The sequence below is a fragment of the Acanthochromis polyacanthus genome, chromosome 21 (genome assembly GCF_021347895.1).
Source record: "Acanthochromis polyacanthus isolate Apoly-LR-REF ecotype Palm Island chromosome 21, KAUST_Apoly_ChrSc, whole genome shotgun sequence".
Lineage (NCBI taxonomy): Eukaryota > Metazoa > Chordata > Actinopteri > Pomacentridae > Acanthochromis > Acanthochromis polyacanthus.
In genome coordinates this window covers 31,018,517-31,031,157 of record NC_067133.1, presented here as the reverse complement: position 1 = coordinate 31,031,157, position 12,641 = coordinate 31,018,517, and the positions used below count along the sequence as shown (strand labels likewise).

Here is a 12,641-nt window from a genome sequence, read left to right as displayed (position 1 = left end):
TCCATCCAGAAGAAAGGAGTCACAGACACGAATACACGACCTGCTCCTCCAGCAACCTTCCAGAAACCTCCAAAACCTTCCAGGAACCTTCCAAGAACCTTCCAGGAACCTTCCAGGCTCCCTCTGGAACCAAAAAATTTAAACTGATTTTGAATTTGGTTTTAGACCAGTTTTGGATTTGTCTAAGAGTCATTTAGGACTTAGTTTCAGACGTATTTTAGACGGGTTTGGGGTTTGTTTTGGACTGGTTTGTACTTAATATTAAAACTGGAGCATGAGGAGGAAGCAGATCCACATTCATGTGACTCTAAAAGCTCAACTACATCTGTAACAGCACACGACTGACTGGTTTTGGACCAGTTTTGGACCAGTTTTGTCCCGGTTTTGGACCAGTTTTGGCCCGGTTTTGGACCAGTTTTGGACCAGTTTTGGACCAGTTTTGTCCCGGTTTTGTCCCGGTTTTGTCCCGGTTTTGGACCGGTTTTGGCCCGGTTTTGGACCGGTTTTGGACCGGTTTTGGCCCAGTTTTGGCCCGGTTTTGGACCAGTTTTGGACCAGTTTTGTCCCGGTTTTGGACCGGTTTTGGACCGGTTTTGGACCGGTTTTGACCTGGTTTTGGACCGGTTTTGGACCGGTTTTGGACCGGTTTTGTCCCGGTTTTGTTCCGGTTTTGGACCGGTTTTGGACCGGTTTTGGACCGGTTTTGGCCCAGTTTTGGCCCGGTTTTGGACCAGTTTTGGACCAGTTTTGTCCCGGTTTTGGACCGGTTTTGGACCAGTTTTGTCCCGGTTTTGGACCGGTTTTGGACCGGTTTTGGACCGGTTTTGGACCGGTTTTGGCCCAGTTTTGGCCCGGTTTTGGACCAGTTTTGGACCAGTTTTGTCCCGGTTTTGGACCGGTTTTGGACCGGTTTTGGACCGGTTTTGACCTGGTTTTGGACCGGTTTTGGACCGGTTTTGTCCCGGTTTTGTTCTGGTTTTGGACCGGTTTTGGACCGGTTTTGTCCCGGTTTTGGACTGAAAGCTTGACTACATCTCTTGCAGCCCCTGATGGAGTTTCATTCTAATAAATCTGGGTCTTCTCGCAGCCTCAGTCTGACACCCATAAACGCCCTCAGATGATGTGAAGGTCCGCGGCATCCTGCCAACAGCCGACAACACCGACAGAGACGGGGATGCAGTTGCCATGGAAACAGCCTGAAGAGAGTCAAATAATCCTCCAGACTGCCGGCATCACTAAACCAATGAAACTGTGATCTGAACTCCAGACCTGTGAAGCTCCTCACCAGGTGTTCCGCCCTCGTTGTATTTCCGTTCCCTCGGACCGGGCAGCTGGAACAGCGGGAACAGACTGAGCGTGTGCCAGTCCAGGTCGCTGTTCGGGTTCAGCTCCGACTTCTCCTTCGCCGGCGCGTTACGAGGGGTGAAGGTGAACCGTAGACGGTAGCTCACCTGGACAGAAGGACCAATGAGAGGACAGCGTCAGTTCATGAGTCCTTCCAGGACTGGAGGACATTCTACGTCCCAGCCATCAAAGTCCAAATAATCCATGTAGAAAATACTAAAACATGCAGTAGTTGTGTAAATGTTCTTGTCCTGAGACCAAATCTATAAAAACTAGGAGAAAAGAATGTTTGAAATATTTTAAAATACCAAATAAATCTGGAGTTCCTCTAAAATGTCATTTTTCTCTCATCCACCTGATGACCAAACTGAAGCTCTAATAAAACAGTTTAGGTCAAATTTAAATCTCATTTTTTGGTTTTATTTTTTCATTGATGTCTCTGTAATTGTGGGGAAAAAATTAATTAACTTAAATAATAATTATTATATATGGAACAACATGCTAGCAGAACCTGTTGATGTTTTTATCGTTTCCATCCTCCAACAGTTTTCCTAAAGAATGTGTAGAGCAAAGCTATGTCCTCTCTTCTATTTTCCATCTTTTCATCCATTGTCAGCCTTGACTGAATGTCTCTCTCTACCTCATATTATCAGGATCAGACTCATTCTTTGGACTGTTTTCCATCAGTCAGTTTGTCCTCTTGGTCAGCAGTAACAGCTAGCTAAATATCTAGCTTCTACTGCTGAGAAAAAGATCACATTAGCATGGATTAGCAACCCTGTTACTGTGATTAGAGTAGGGTTAGCAAACAGCACAGAAAACATGGAATAAAAATGCTGCCATTGATGTGGAAGCTGAGCCAATCAATACCTATTATTGATCAATATGGAGCAGAACACTGGAGAAGAGAAGGTTTATTTTTAAAATGTCCACCAGTTGTGGATGGACCCTCACTGGGTCAGTTTTCCGCTTCCCCACGGTCTTTGAACGTCATTCCATCAGAAGGAGCTTAAAATTAGCCTATTTCATTAAAATCACTTTATTCTACACGTCCCAGGTCAAACTCCGTACTACAAACTGTTTGCACTAAACTCTGTAAAAACTGCAACCAACAGTCGTGTGATAAAACTTTTCCACTGAACTGCAGGAGGTGTTTCCTCAGAACAGATAAGAGATGAATGTAGAAATAAATGGAACAAAGGAAGCAGGAAAATATCTCCAGTATGTAGAGTCAGTTAAATAAATGACAAAACTAATTCAACTTTCTCTGTTTTTATGCATTAGAGTTTGTTGAAGAGAATAAAAGAGTTTTTTTTGTTTGTTCCGTTTCCATAAACGAGGAAAATGTGAATAATGTGAAAGAGGAACGAAGGGTTTTGTGATTAGGATTATTACTGAGCAGAAATGTGGTTAAAAGCATGATTCAGTCTAAAACGTGACTTCCAGCTGCTGGAGTCTATTAAACCCGACTCTTTGTTTGCCTGAAGGACCCGACTGTCTGACCTGAATCTCTGCTTCATCCAGCCTCGATTCTCACTGACAAACCTGTTGGTTCACATTTTTCCTTCTATTCAAACCTCCGACTGTAAACAAGAGAACCAACAGGAGTCAGGATGCCGCTGAAGCCACTGAGCCTGTACGTCTGGTAAAGATGCAACGGAGATTCCAGGTGTGTTTGTTACCTGTAGAGGCAGGGGTTCATCGTCGTGGCTGAAGGGATGCTGGAACACCACGGCAGCTAGCAGCTTCCCTGACTGAGGGTCGGTCCTCACGTAGTTCTCAAACTGTTCCTCGGTCTCAAAGCCTCGAACTGCAACACAAACCAAGAGATGACGTTAGCGGAGGATTCATCGACGTTAGCGGAGGATTCGTCGACGTTAGCGGAGGATTCGTCGACGTTAGCGGAGGATTCGTCGACGTTAGCGGAGGATTCGTCGACGTTAGCGGAGGATTCGTCGACGTTAGCGGAGGATTCATCGACGTTAGCGGAGGATTCGTCGACGGAGGATTCGTCGACGGAGGATTCGTCGACGGAGGATTCGTCGACGTTAGCGGAGGATTCGTCGACGTTAGCGGAGGATTCGTCGACGTTAGCGGAGGATTCGTCGACGTTAGCGGAGGATTCATCAATGTATGACCTCACTGCTGTTCACCAACATCATCAACATAAACAAACACCAACGAGGACATGGAGAACAGAAGACATACAGAGACACTGAGAGACTGAAACTCAAACATCAGATTAACAGATAAACAACAGATAAAGCTCCGGTTTGTCTTCAGAGTTGGCTAAATTAGTTCTCTTGGTTTTGGTTCCTTTTATCAGGAACTCATGACGGTATTCTGAGCAGCTCCAGGGTTAAATCTGGGTCACACTCCCAGAATAAACAGAATGAAGCAACCATCAGCCGGTTCAAACGTTCACCACCAGGACCTCTGGGTTCTAACGGGGCTTCAAACAACCTGGAGAAATGAGAACTGACTCACAGAAACGTCTTGACTCTAGAGTTTGGGAGGAAGATAAATGTGTTTTTATGCTAACCTTTAGAGAGTTTCCTGTCAGTCCAGAGTCTTATGGGACCATAAACCTGTTCTGGTGTTTCTAGGACAAGTCCTGATTACAAAGGTCACATTCTCAAGCTCCACAAACACAGCACCGCCATAAAGAACAGAACAAACAGATCAAAGTTCTACTGACAGATAAAGTCTGTGTGAAGAAAAGAAAGTCCTCTGATCGATCAGCTCCGTGTCAGAAATGATCTATAACTAGAAGGATTTAATGAAGCTCAACAAGCTTCAGGTTCTAACACAGCAGACTGCAGACGTTAATGATCTCACACATGTTCAGGTTTCATCTTCAGAACCCAGATCATAATAATTAATTATTAAACAGTCTCATTAGTCAGCTACACTCTTTTTAACGAACTCTTCAGTTTAAATACAGTCAATGAGCTTCAGCTGACTGGAGGTCTGAGATGTTTACAGACATGCTCTGGAGCTGAGAAACCCTGATGTTCAGACTCTCCTGGTCACCATAAGGACTGAACGTACATGAAGGAGATTCATCTGAGCAGACAAACACTGAAAGACGACAGAAGAACGGAGTCATGGTTAAACCGTGGCAGTAATGAGCTTCTAGTGGAGCTTCAGCAGTTTAAAAGATCATCTAAAAGTCCTTCAAACAGTCACCAAGCTGAGCAGAAAGTCAAGGAGAAACGGTCCAACCTCAAATCTACGACAGAAGAAGCAGGATCTAATCTGATCAATAATCAGCTAGAAGGACTGAACATACATGAAGAAATCTACTGAACATACATGAAGAAATCTACTGAACTGAACATACATGGAATAGTGAAGGAGCTCCTCTGATGATGGAGAATCTGTGGTCCAGCTGACAGAAGTCTTAGAACTAATCCGTCCTCTGGTTAAATATTTTCATATTTCAGATGATACCAGATCAACGGTGACCTTCAGACTCTTTAACATCAGCAGAGATCCGACCAGAGGTTCCTCAAAACATTTTAAAAACAAACTCCTCCAACATCGACCATTAAAACTCCACAAACAGTCCAACTAATCAAACACAGAGCTGCTCACAGAATCCCTCCATCAGCTCGTAGAAAATCGTTTACTGCAACTAGAAAACCGTTGACTGCAACTAGAAAACTGTTGACTGCAACTAGAAAACCGCATACTGCAACTAGAAAATTGTTAATTGCAACTAGAAAACCGCTTACTGCAACTAGAAAGTTGTTTATTGCAACTAGAAAACCGTTTACTGCAACTAGAAAGTTGTTTATTGCAACTAGAAAACCGCTTACTGCAACTAGAAAACCGCTTACTGCAACTAGAAAACCGTTTACTGCAACTAGAAAACCGTTTACTGCAACTAGAAAACCGCTTACTGCAACTAGAAAACCGCTTATTGCAACTAGAAAACCATTTACTGCAACTAGAAAACCGTTTACTGCAACTAGAAAACCGTTTATTGCAACTAGAAAACCGTTTACTGCAACTAGAAAGTTGTTTATTGCAACTAGAAAGCCGTTTACTGCAACTAGAAAACCATTGACTGCAACTAGAAAACCGTTGACCGCAACTAGAAAATCGTTTATTGCAACTAGAAAACCGTTTACTGCAACTAGAAAGTTGTTTATTGCAACTAGAAAGCCGTTTACTGCAACTAGAAAACCATTTACTGCAACTAGAAAACCGTTTACTGCAACTAGAAAGTTGTTTATTGCAACTAGAAAGCCGTTTACTGCAACTAGAAAACCATTTACTGCAACTAGAAAACCGCTTACTGCAACTAGAAAACCGCTTACTGCAACTAGAAAACCGTTTACTGCAACTAGAAAACCGCTTATTGCAACTAGAAAACCATTTACTGCAACTAGAAAACCGTTTACTGCAACTAGAAAACCGTTTATTGCAACTAGAAAACCGTTTACTGCAACTAGAAAGTTGTTTATTGCAACTAGAAAGCCGTTTACTGCAACTAGAAAACCATTGACTGCAACTAGAAAACCGTTGACCGCAACTAGAAAATCGTTTATTGCAACTAGAAAACCGTTTACTGCAACTAGAAAGTTGTTTATTGCAACTAGAAAGCCGTTTACTGCAACTAGAAAACCATTTACTGCAACTAGAAAACCGTTTACTGCAACTAGAAAACCGTTTACTGCAACTAGAAAGTTGTTTATTGCAACTAGAAAGCCGTTTACTGCAACTAGAAAACCATTTACTGCAACTAGAAAACCGCTTACTGCAACTAGAAAACCGTTTACTGCAACTAGAAAACCGTTTACTGCAACTAGAAAGTTGTTTATTGCAACTAGAAAACCGTTTACTGCAACTAGAAAACCGTTTACTGCAACTAGAAAACTGTTTACTGCAACTAGAAAACCGCTTACTGCAACTAGAAAACCGTTTACTGCAACTAGAAAACCGTTTACTGCAACTAGAAAGTTGTTTATTGCAACTAGAAAACCGTTTACTGCAACTAGAAAACCGTTTACTGCAACTAGAAAACCGTTTACTGCAACTAGAAAACCGCTTACTGCAACTAGAAAGCCGTTTACTGCAACTAGAAAGCCGTTTACTGCAACTAGAAAACCGCTTACTGCAACTAGAAAACCGTTTACTGCAACTAGAAAACCGTTTACTGCAACTAGAAAACCGCTTACTGCAACTAGAAAGTTGTTTATTGCAACTAGAAAGCCGTTTACTGCAACTAGAAAGTTGTTTATTGCAACTAGAAAGCCGTTCACTGCAACTAGAAAACCGTTTACTGCAACTAGAAAAACCGCTTACTGCAACTACAAAACCGCTTACTGCAACTACAAAACCGCTTACTGCAACTACAAAACCGTTTACTGCAACTACAAACCGCTTACTGCAACTAGAAAACCGTTTACTGCAACTAGAAAACCGCTTACTGCAACTAGAAAACCGCTTATGCAACGGAAACGTTTAGAAATACTGCAACTAGAAAACCGTTTATTGCAACTAGAAAACCGTTTACTGCAACTAGAAAACCGTTTACTGCAACTAGAAAACCGTTTACTGCAACTAGAAAACCGTTTACTGCAACTAGAAAACCGTTTACTGCAACTAGAAAACCGTTTACTGCAACTAGAAAACCGTTTACTGCAACTAGAAAACCGTTTACTGCAACTAGAAAACCGTTTATTGCAACTAGAAAACCGTTTACTGCAACTAGAAAACCGTTTACTGCAACTAGAAAACCGTTTACTGCAACTAGAAAACCGTTTACTGCAACTAGAAAACCGTTTACTGCAACTAGAAAACCGTTTACTGCAACTAGAAAACCGTTTACTGCAACTAGAAAACCGTTTACTGCAACTAGAAAACCGTTTACTGCAACTAGAAAACCGTTTACTGCAACTAGAAAATGTTTATTGCAACTAGAAAACCGTTTACTGCAACTAGAAAACCGTTTACTGCAACTAGAAAACCGTTACTGCAACTAGAAAACCGTTTACTGCAACTAGAAAACCGTTTACTGCAACTAGAAAACCGTTATTGCAACTAGAAAACCGTTTACTGCAACTAGAAAACCGTTTACTGCAACTAGAAAACCGTTACTGCAACTAGAAAACCGTTTATTGCAACTAGAAAACCGTTTACTGCAACTAGAAAATGTTTATTGCAACTAGAAACCGTTTACTGCAACTAGAAAACCGTTTACTGCAACTAGAAAACCTTACCACCGTTTTACTGCAACTAGAAAGTTTGTTATTGCAACTAGAAAGCCGTTTACTGCACTAGAAAAACCATTTACTGCAACTAGAAAACCGCTTACTGCAACTAGAAAACCGCTTCTGCAACTAGAAAACCGTTTTACTGGCAACTAGAAAACCGCTTATTGCAACTAGAAACCATTTACTTGCAACTAGAAACCGTTATGCAACCTAGAAAATCCCGTTTATTGGAACTAGAAAACCGTTTACTGCAACTAGAAAGTTGTTTATTTTGCATACTAGGAAAACCCGGTTTACTGCAATAGAAACCCGTTTACTGCAACTAGGAAAACCGTTTACTGGCCATACTAGAAAACCCATTTTACTGCAACTAGAAAACCAATTACTGTCAACTAGAAAACCGCTTACTGCCACTTAGAAAGCCGTTTTACTGCAACTAGAAAGCCGTTTACTGCAACTAGAAACCGCTTACATGCAACTAGAAAACCGTTTATCTGCAACTAAGAAAACCGTTTACTGCAACTAGAAAACCGCTTACTGCAACTAGAAAATGTTTATTGCAACTAGAAAGCCGTTTACTGCAACTAGAAAAGTTGTTTATTGCAACTAGAAAGCCGTTCACTGCAACTAGAAAACCGTTTACTGCAACTAGAAAACCGTTTACTGCAACTAGAAAACCGTTTACTGCAACTACAAAACCGCTTACTGCAACTACAAAACCGCTTACTGCAACTACAAAACCGTTTACTGCAACTACAAAACCGCTTACTGCAACTAGAAAACCGTTTACTGCAACTAGAAAACCGTTTACTGCAACTAGGAAACCGCTTATGCAACTAGAAAACCGTTTACTGCAACTAGAAAGTGTTTATTGCAACTAGAAACCGTTTACTGCAACTAGAAAACTCATTTACTGCAACTAGAAACCGTTTACTGCAACTAGAAAGTTGTTTATTGCAACTAGAAAGCCGTTACGCAACAGAAACCGTTTACTGCAACTAGAAAACCGTTACTGCAACTAGATAAACCGTTTACTGCAACTAGAAAACCATTTACTGCAACTAGAAAACCATTTACTGCAACTAGGAAAATCCATTTACTGCAACTAGAAAACCGTTTACTGCAACTAGAAAACCGCTTACTGCAACTAGAAAGTTGTTTATTGCAACTAGAAAACCGTTTACTGCAACTAGAAAGTTGTTTATTGCAACTAGAAAGTTGTTTATTGCAACTAGAAAGCCGTTTACTGCAACTAGAAAACCATTTACTGCAACTAGGAAACCATTTACTGCAACTAGAAAACCATTTACTGCAACTAGAAAACCGTTTACTGCAACTAGAAAACCGCTTACTGCAACTAGAAAGTTGTTATTGCAACTAGAAAACCGCTTACTGCAACGAGAAAACCGCTTACTGCAACTAGAAAACCGTTTTACTGCAACTAGAAAAACCGTTTACTGCAACTAGAAAACCGTTTACTGCAACTAGAAAAACCGTTTACTGCAACTGAAAGTTGTTTATTGCAACTAGAAAACCGTTTACTGCAACTAGAAAACCATTGACTGCAACTAGAAAGTTGTTTACTGCAACTAGAAAACCGTTTTACTGCAACTAGAAAACCGTTTACTGCAACTAGAAAACCGTTTACTGCAACTAGAAAGCCGTTTACTGCAACTAGAAAACCGTTTACTGCAACTAGAAAACCGTTTACTGCAACTAGAAAACCGTTTACTGCAACTAGAAAACCGTTTACTGCAACTAGAAAGTTGTTTATTGCAACTAGAAAACCGTTTACTGCAACTAGAAAACCATTGACTGCAACTAGAAAGTTGTTTACTGCAACTAGAAAACCGTTTACTGCAACTAGAAAACCGTTTACTGCAACTAGAAAACCGTTTACTGCAACTAGAAAACCGTTTACTGCAACTAGAAAGTTGTTTATTGCAACTAGAAAACCGTTTACTGCAACTAGAAAACCGTTTACTGCAACTAGAAAGTTGTTATTGCAACTAGAAAACCATTTACTGCAACTAGAAAACCGTTTACTGCAACTAGAAAGCCGTTTACTGCAACTAGAAAACCGTTTACTGCAACTAGAAAACCGTTTACTGCAACTAGAAAACCGTTTACTGCAACTAGAAAACTGTTTACTGCAACTAGAAAACCGCTTACTGCAACTAGAAAACCATTTACTGCAACTAGAAAACCGTTTACTGCAACTAGAAAACCATTTACTGCAACTAGAAAACCATTTACTGCAACTAGAAAACCATTTACTGCAACTAGAAAACCGTTTACTGCAACTAGAAAACCGCTTACTGCAACTAGAAAGTTGTTTATTGCAACTAGAAAGCCGTTTACTGCAACTAGAAAGTTGTTTATTGCAACTAGAAAGCCGTTCACTGCAACTAGAAAACCGTTTACTGCAACTAGAAAACCGCTTACTGCAACTACAAAACCGCTTACTGCAACTACAAAACCGTTTACTGCAACTACAAAACCGCTTACTGCAACTAGAAAACCGTTTACTGCAACTAGAAAACCGCTTACTGCAACTAGAAAACCGTTTATTGCAACTAGAAAACCGTTTACTGCAACTAGAAAGTTGTTTATTGCAACTAGAAAGCCGTTTACTGCAACTAGAAAACCATTTACTGCAACTAGAAAACCGTTTACTGCAACTAGAAAATCGTTTATTGCAACTAGAAAACCGTTTACTGCAACTAGAAAACCATTTACTGCAACTAGAAAACCGCTTACTGCAACTACAAAACCGCTTACTGCAACTAGAAAACCGTTTACTGCAACTAGAAAACCGCTTACTGCAACTAGAAAGCCGTTTACTGCAACTAGAAAACCGCTTACTGCAACTAGAAAGTTGTTTATTGCAACTAGAAAGCCGTTTACTGCAACTAGAAAGTTGTTTATTGCAACTAGAAAGCCGTTCACTGCAACTAGAAAACCGTTTACTGCAACTAGAAAACCGCTTACTGCAACTACAAAACCGCTTACTGCAACTACAAAACCGTTTACTGCAACTACAAAACCGCTTACTGCAACTAGAAAACCGTTTACTGCAACTAGAAAACCGCTTACTGCAACTAGAAAACCGCTTATTGCAACTAGAAAACCGTTTACTGCAACTAGAAAGTTGTTTATTGCAACTAGAAAGCCGTTTACTGCAACTAGAAAGCCGTTTACTGCAACTAGAAAACCGCTTACTGCAACTAGAAAGCCGTTTACTGCAACTAGAAAACCGCTTACTGCAACTAGAAAGTTGTTTATTGCAACTAGAAAACCGTTTACTGCAACTAGAAAACCGTTTACTGCAACTAGAAAGTTGTTTATTGCAACTAGAAAGCCGTTTACTGCAACTAGAAAACTGTTGACTGCAACCACAAAACCGTTTATTGCAACTAGAAAACCGTTTATTGCAACTAGAAAACCGTTTACTGCAACTAGAAAACCGTTTACTTCATTTTTCTGTTCACCTGACGGAGCTAAACCTCCACCCAACACTGACTCCAGGTTAATTATTCATCAAGAGCTAAGGTGAGTAAAAGACACACATCCATCTACCTGCAGACTCACATTTAGATCCTGAAACAGGATTTAACCAGGTGTGTGAGGGGTAAACCAGGTGTGTGAGGGGTAAACCAGGTGTGTGAGGGGTAAACCAGGTGTGTGAGGGGTAAACCAGGTGTGTGAGGGGTAAACCAGGTGTGTGAGGGGTAAACCAGGTGTGTGAGGGGTAAACATGAGCAGCTCTCTAATCTCCAGCTGATCCAGGTTTGGTGGGTGCGGCCCTCAGGAGGACTGTTTCTGGAGGAACCAGTTTTGCCAGATCTGTTTGTTTTTCTGGACCAATAACAGCTCGTCTGCTAACGTTCTGTCAGAAACGTCCAGCAAACTCTAAAATGGAGAGAGGGTCAACAACAGTCCAACATCTGAGCCATGAAGACCCACCAGAACCAGTAGGACAAAGACCAGCGTGGCTTCATGGAGCCTCTGTTTGTCCTCCACCATCAGAAAGACATTCCAGTTTATTTAAAAACAGTTGGACCATCTTAGTTAGCTTCAGAGAACACTTCCCTTACAGAACGGTTCTTCATTCGTCCTTAAGGAACCTCTAAAAGTACCATCAAAGAACCAACAGTTCCTTCAGGCAGAACCGACAGCGCTTCAAGACCTTCAGCAAAATGATGTTCTTTAAGAGAACACTTCAGGTTCTGACGGCAGCTTTATTATTAAATCCTGCAGCATTTCTGGTTCCTTCCATCAGAACTCTTTAAATATTTTGGGTTCTGGACAGACCAACGTGTTCTAAGATGTTTAATGAATGGTGCTAACTTCAGGAGAAGTCGTGATGCTAAGCTAACAGCCTGAAGGTCACCAGAGTGGAGCTGGACAGCAGATAAACACGCTGAGATGTTGAACTATTCCTTCATCCATCCATCCATCCTCTATACACCGCTTTATCCTCACTAGGGTCATGGGGGGTGCTGGAGTCTATCCCAGCTGACTCAGGTGAAGGCAGGGGACATCCTGGACAGGTCACCAGTCTGTCACAGGGCTACATATACAGACACACAATCACACTCACATTCACACCTACGGACAATTTAGAGTAACCAATTAACCTCAGCATGTTTTTGGACTGTGGGAGGAAGCCGGAGTACCCGGAGAAAACCCACGCATGCACAGAGAGAACATGCAAACTCCATGCAGAAAGATCCCAGGCCAAAGTGCTAACCACTAGCCCACTGTGCAGCCCACACTATTCCTTCAGAAAAACATAAAAAACAAATCTGTGTGAAAATCTAAAAGGTTCTCGTGTGAATGCCTCTGAGGAACCTTCATCTCTGGACGTCTGACTTTCTACAGCCGACCTTCTCTGACTCACCTGAGGACAGGTAGAGGCTGTTCCGGACGTCCTCGGCCACCTGACGCACCACGCTGGAGTTACCGGGAATGTAGGCCAGCTGGAGACGCTGCATCTCCAACAAACGGGGCAGACGCTCCACAGCGTAGCTGTCGAAGAAGGTGGCGTTGGGGAAGTCTTTAGAGGAGACC

At 41.7% G+C, this 12,641-nt stretch overlaps 1 protein-coding gene across 1 annotated transcript in view; it reads right to left on the bottom strand.

Moving 5' to 3' along the window:
• Positions 1-12,641, bottom strand: part of abca3b (ATP-binding cassette, sub-family A (ABC1), member 3b) — a 33,810-nt gene that overhangs the window by 18,763 nt on the left and 2,406 nt on the right. The window contains exons 3-5 of the mRNA XM_022195356.2: positions 12,472-12,641; positions 3,027-3,154; positions 1,286-1,451 (exon numbers count right to left, since the gene is read on the bottom strand). The exon at positions 12,472-12,641 is cut by the window's right edge and continues 80 nt beyond it. Of these exons, the coding sequence (XP_022051048.2) occupies positions 1,286-1,451; positions 3,027-3,154; positions 12,472-12,641 (464 nt within the window). The remainder of the gene's footprint in view (positions 1-1,285; positions 1,452-3,026; positions 3,155-12,471) is intronic.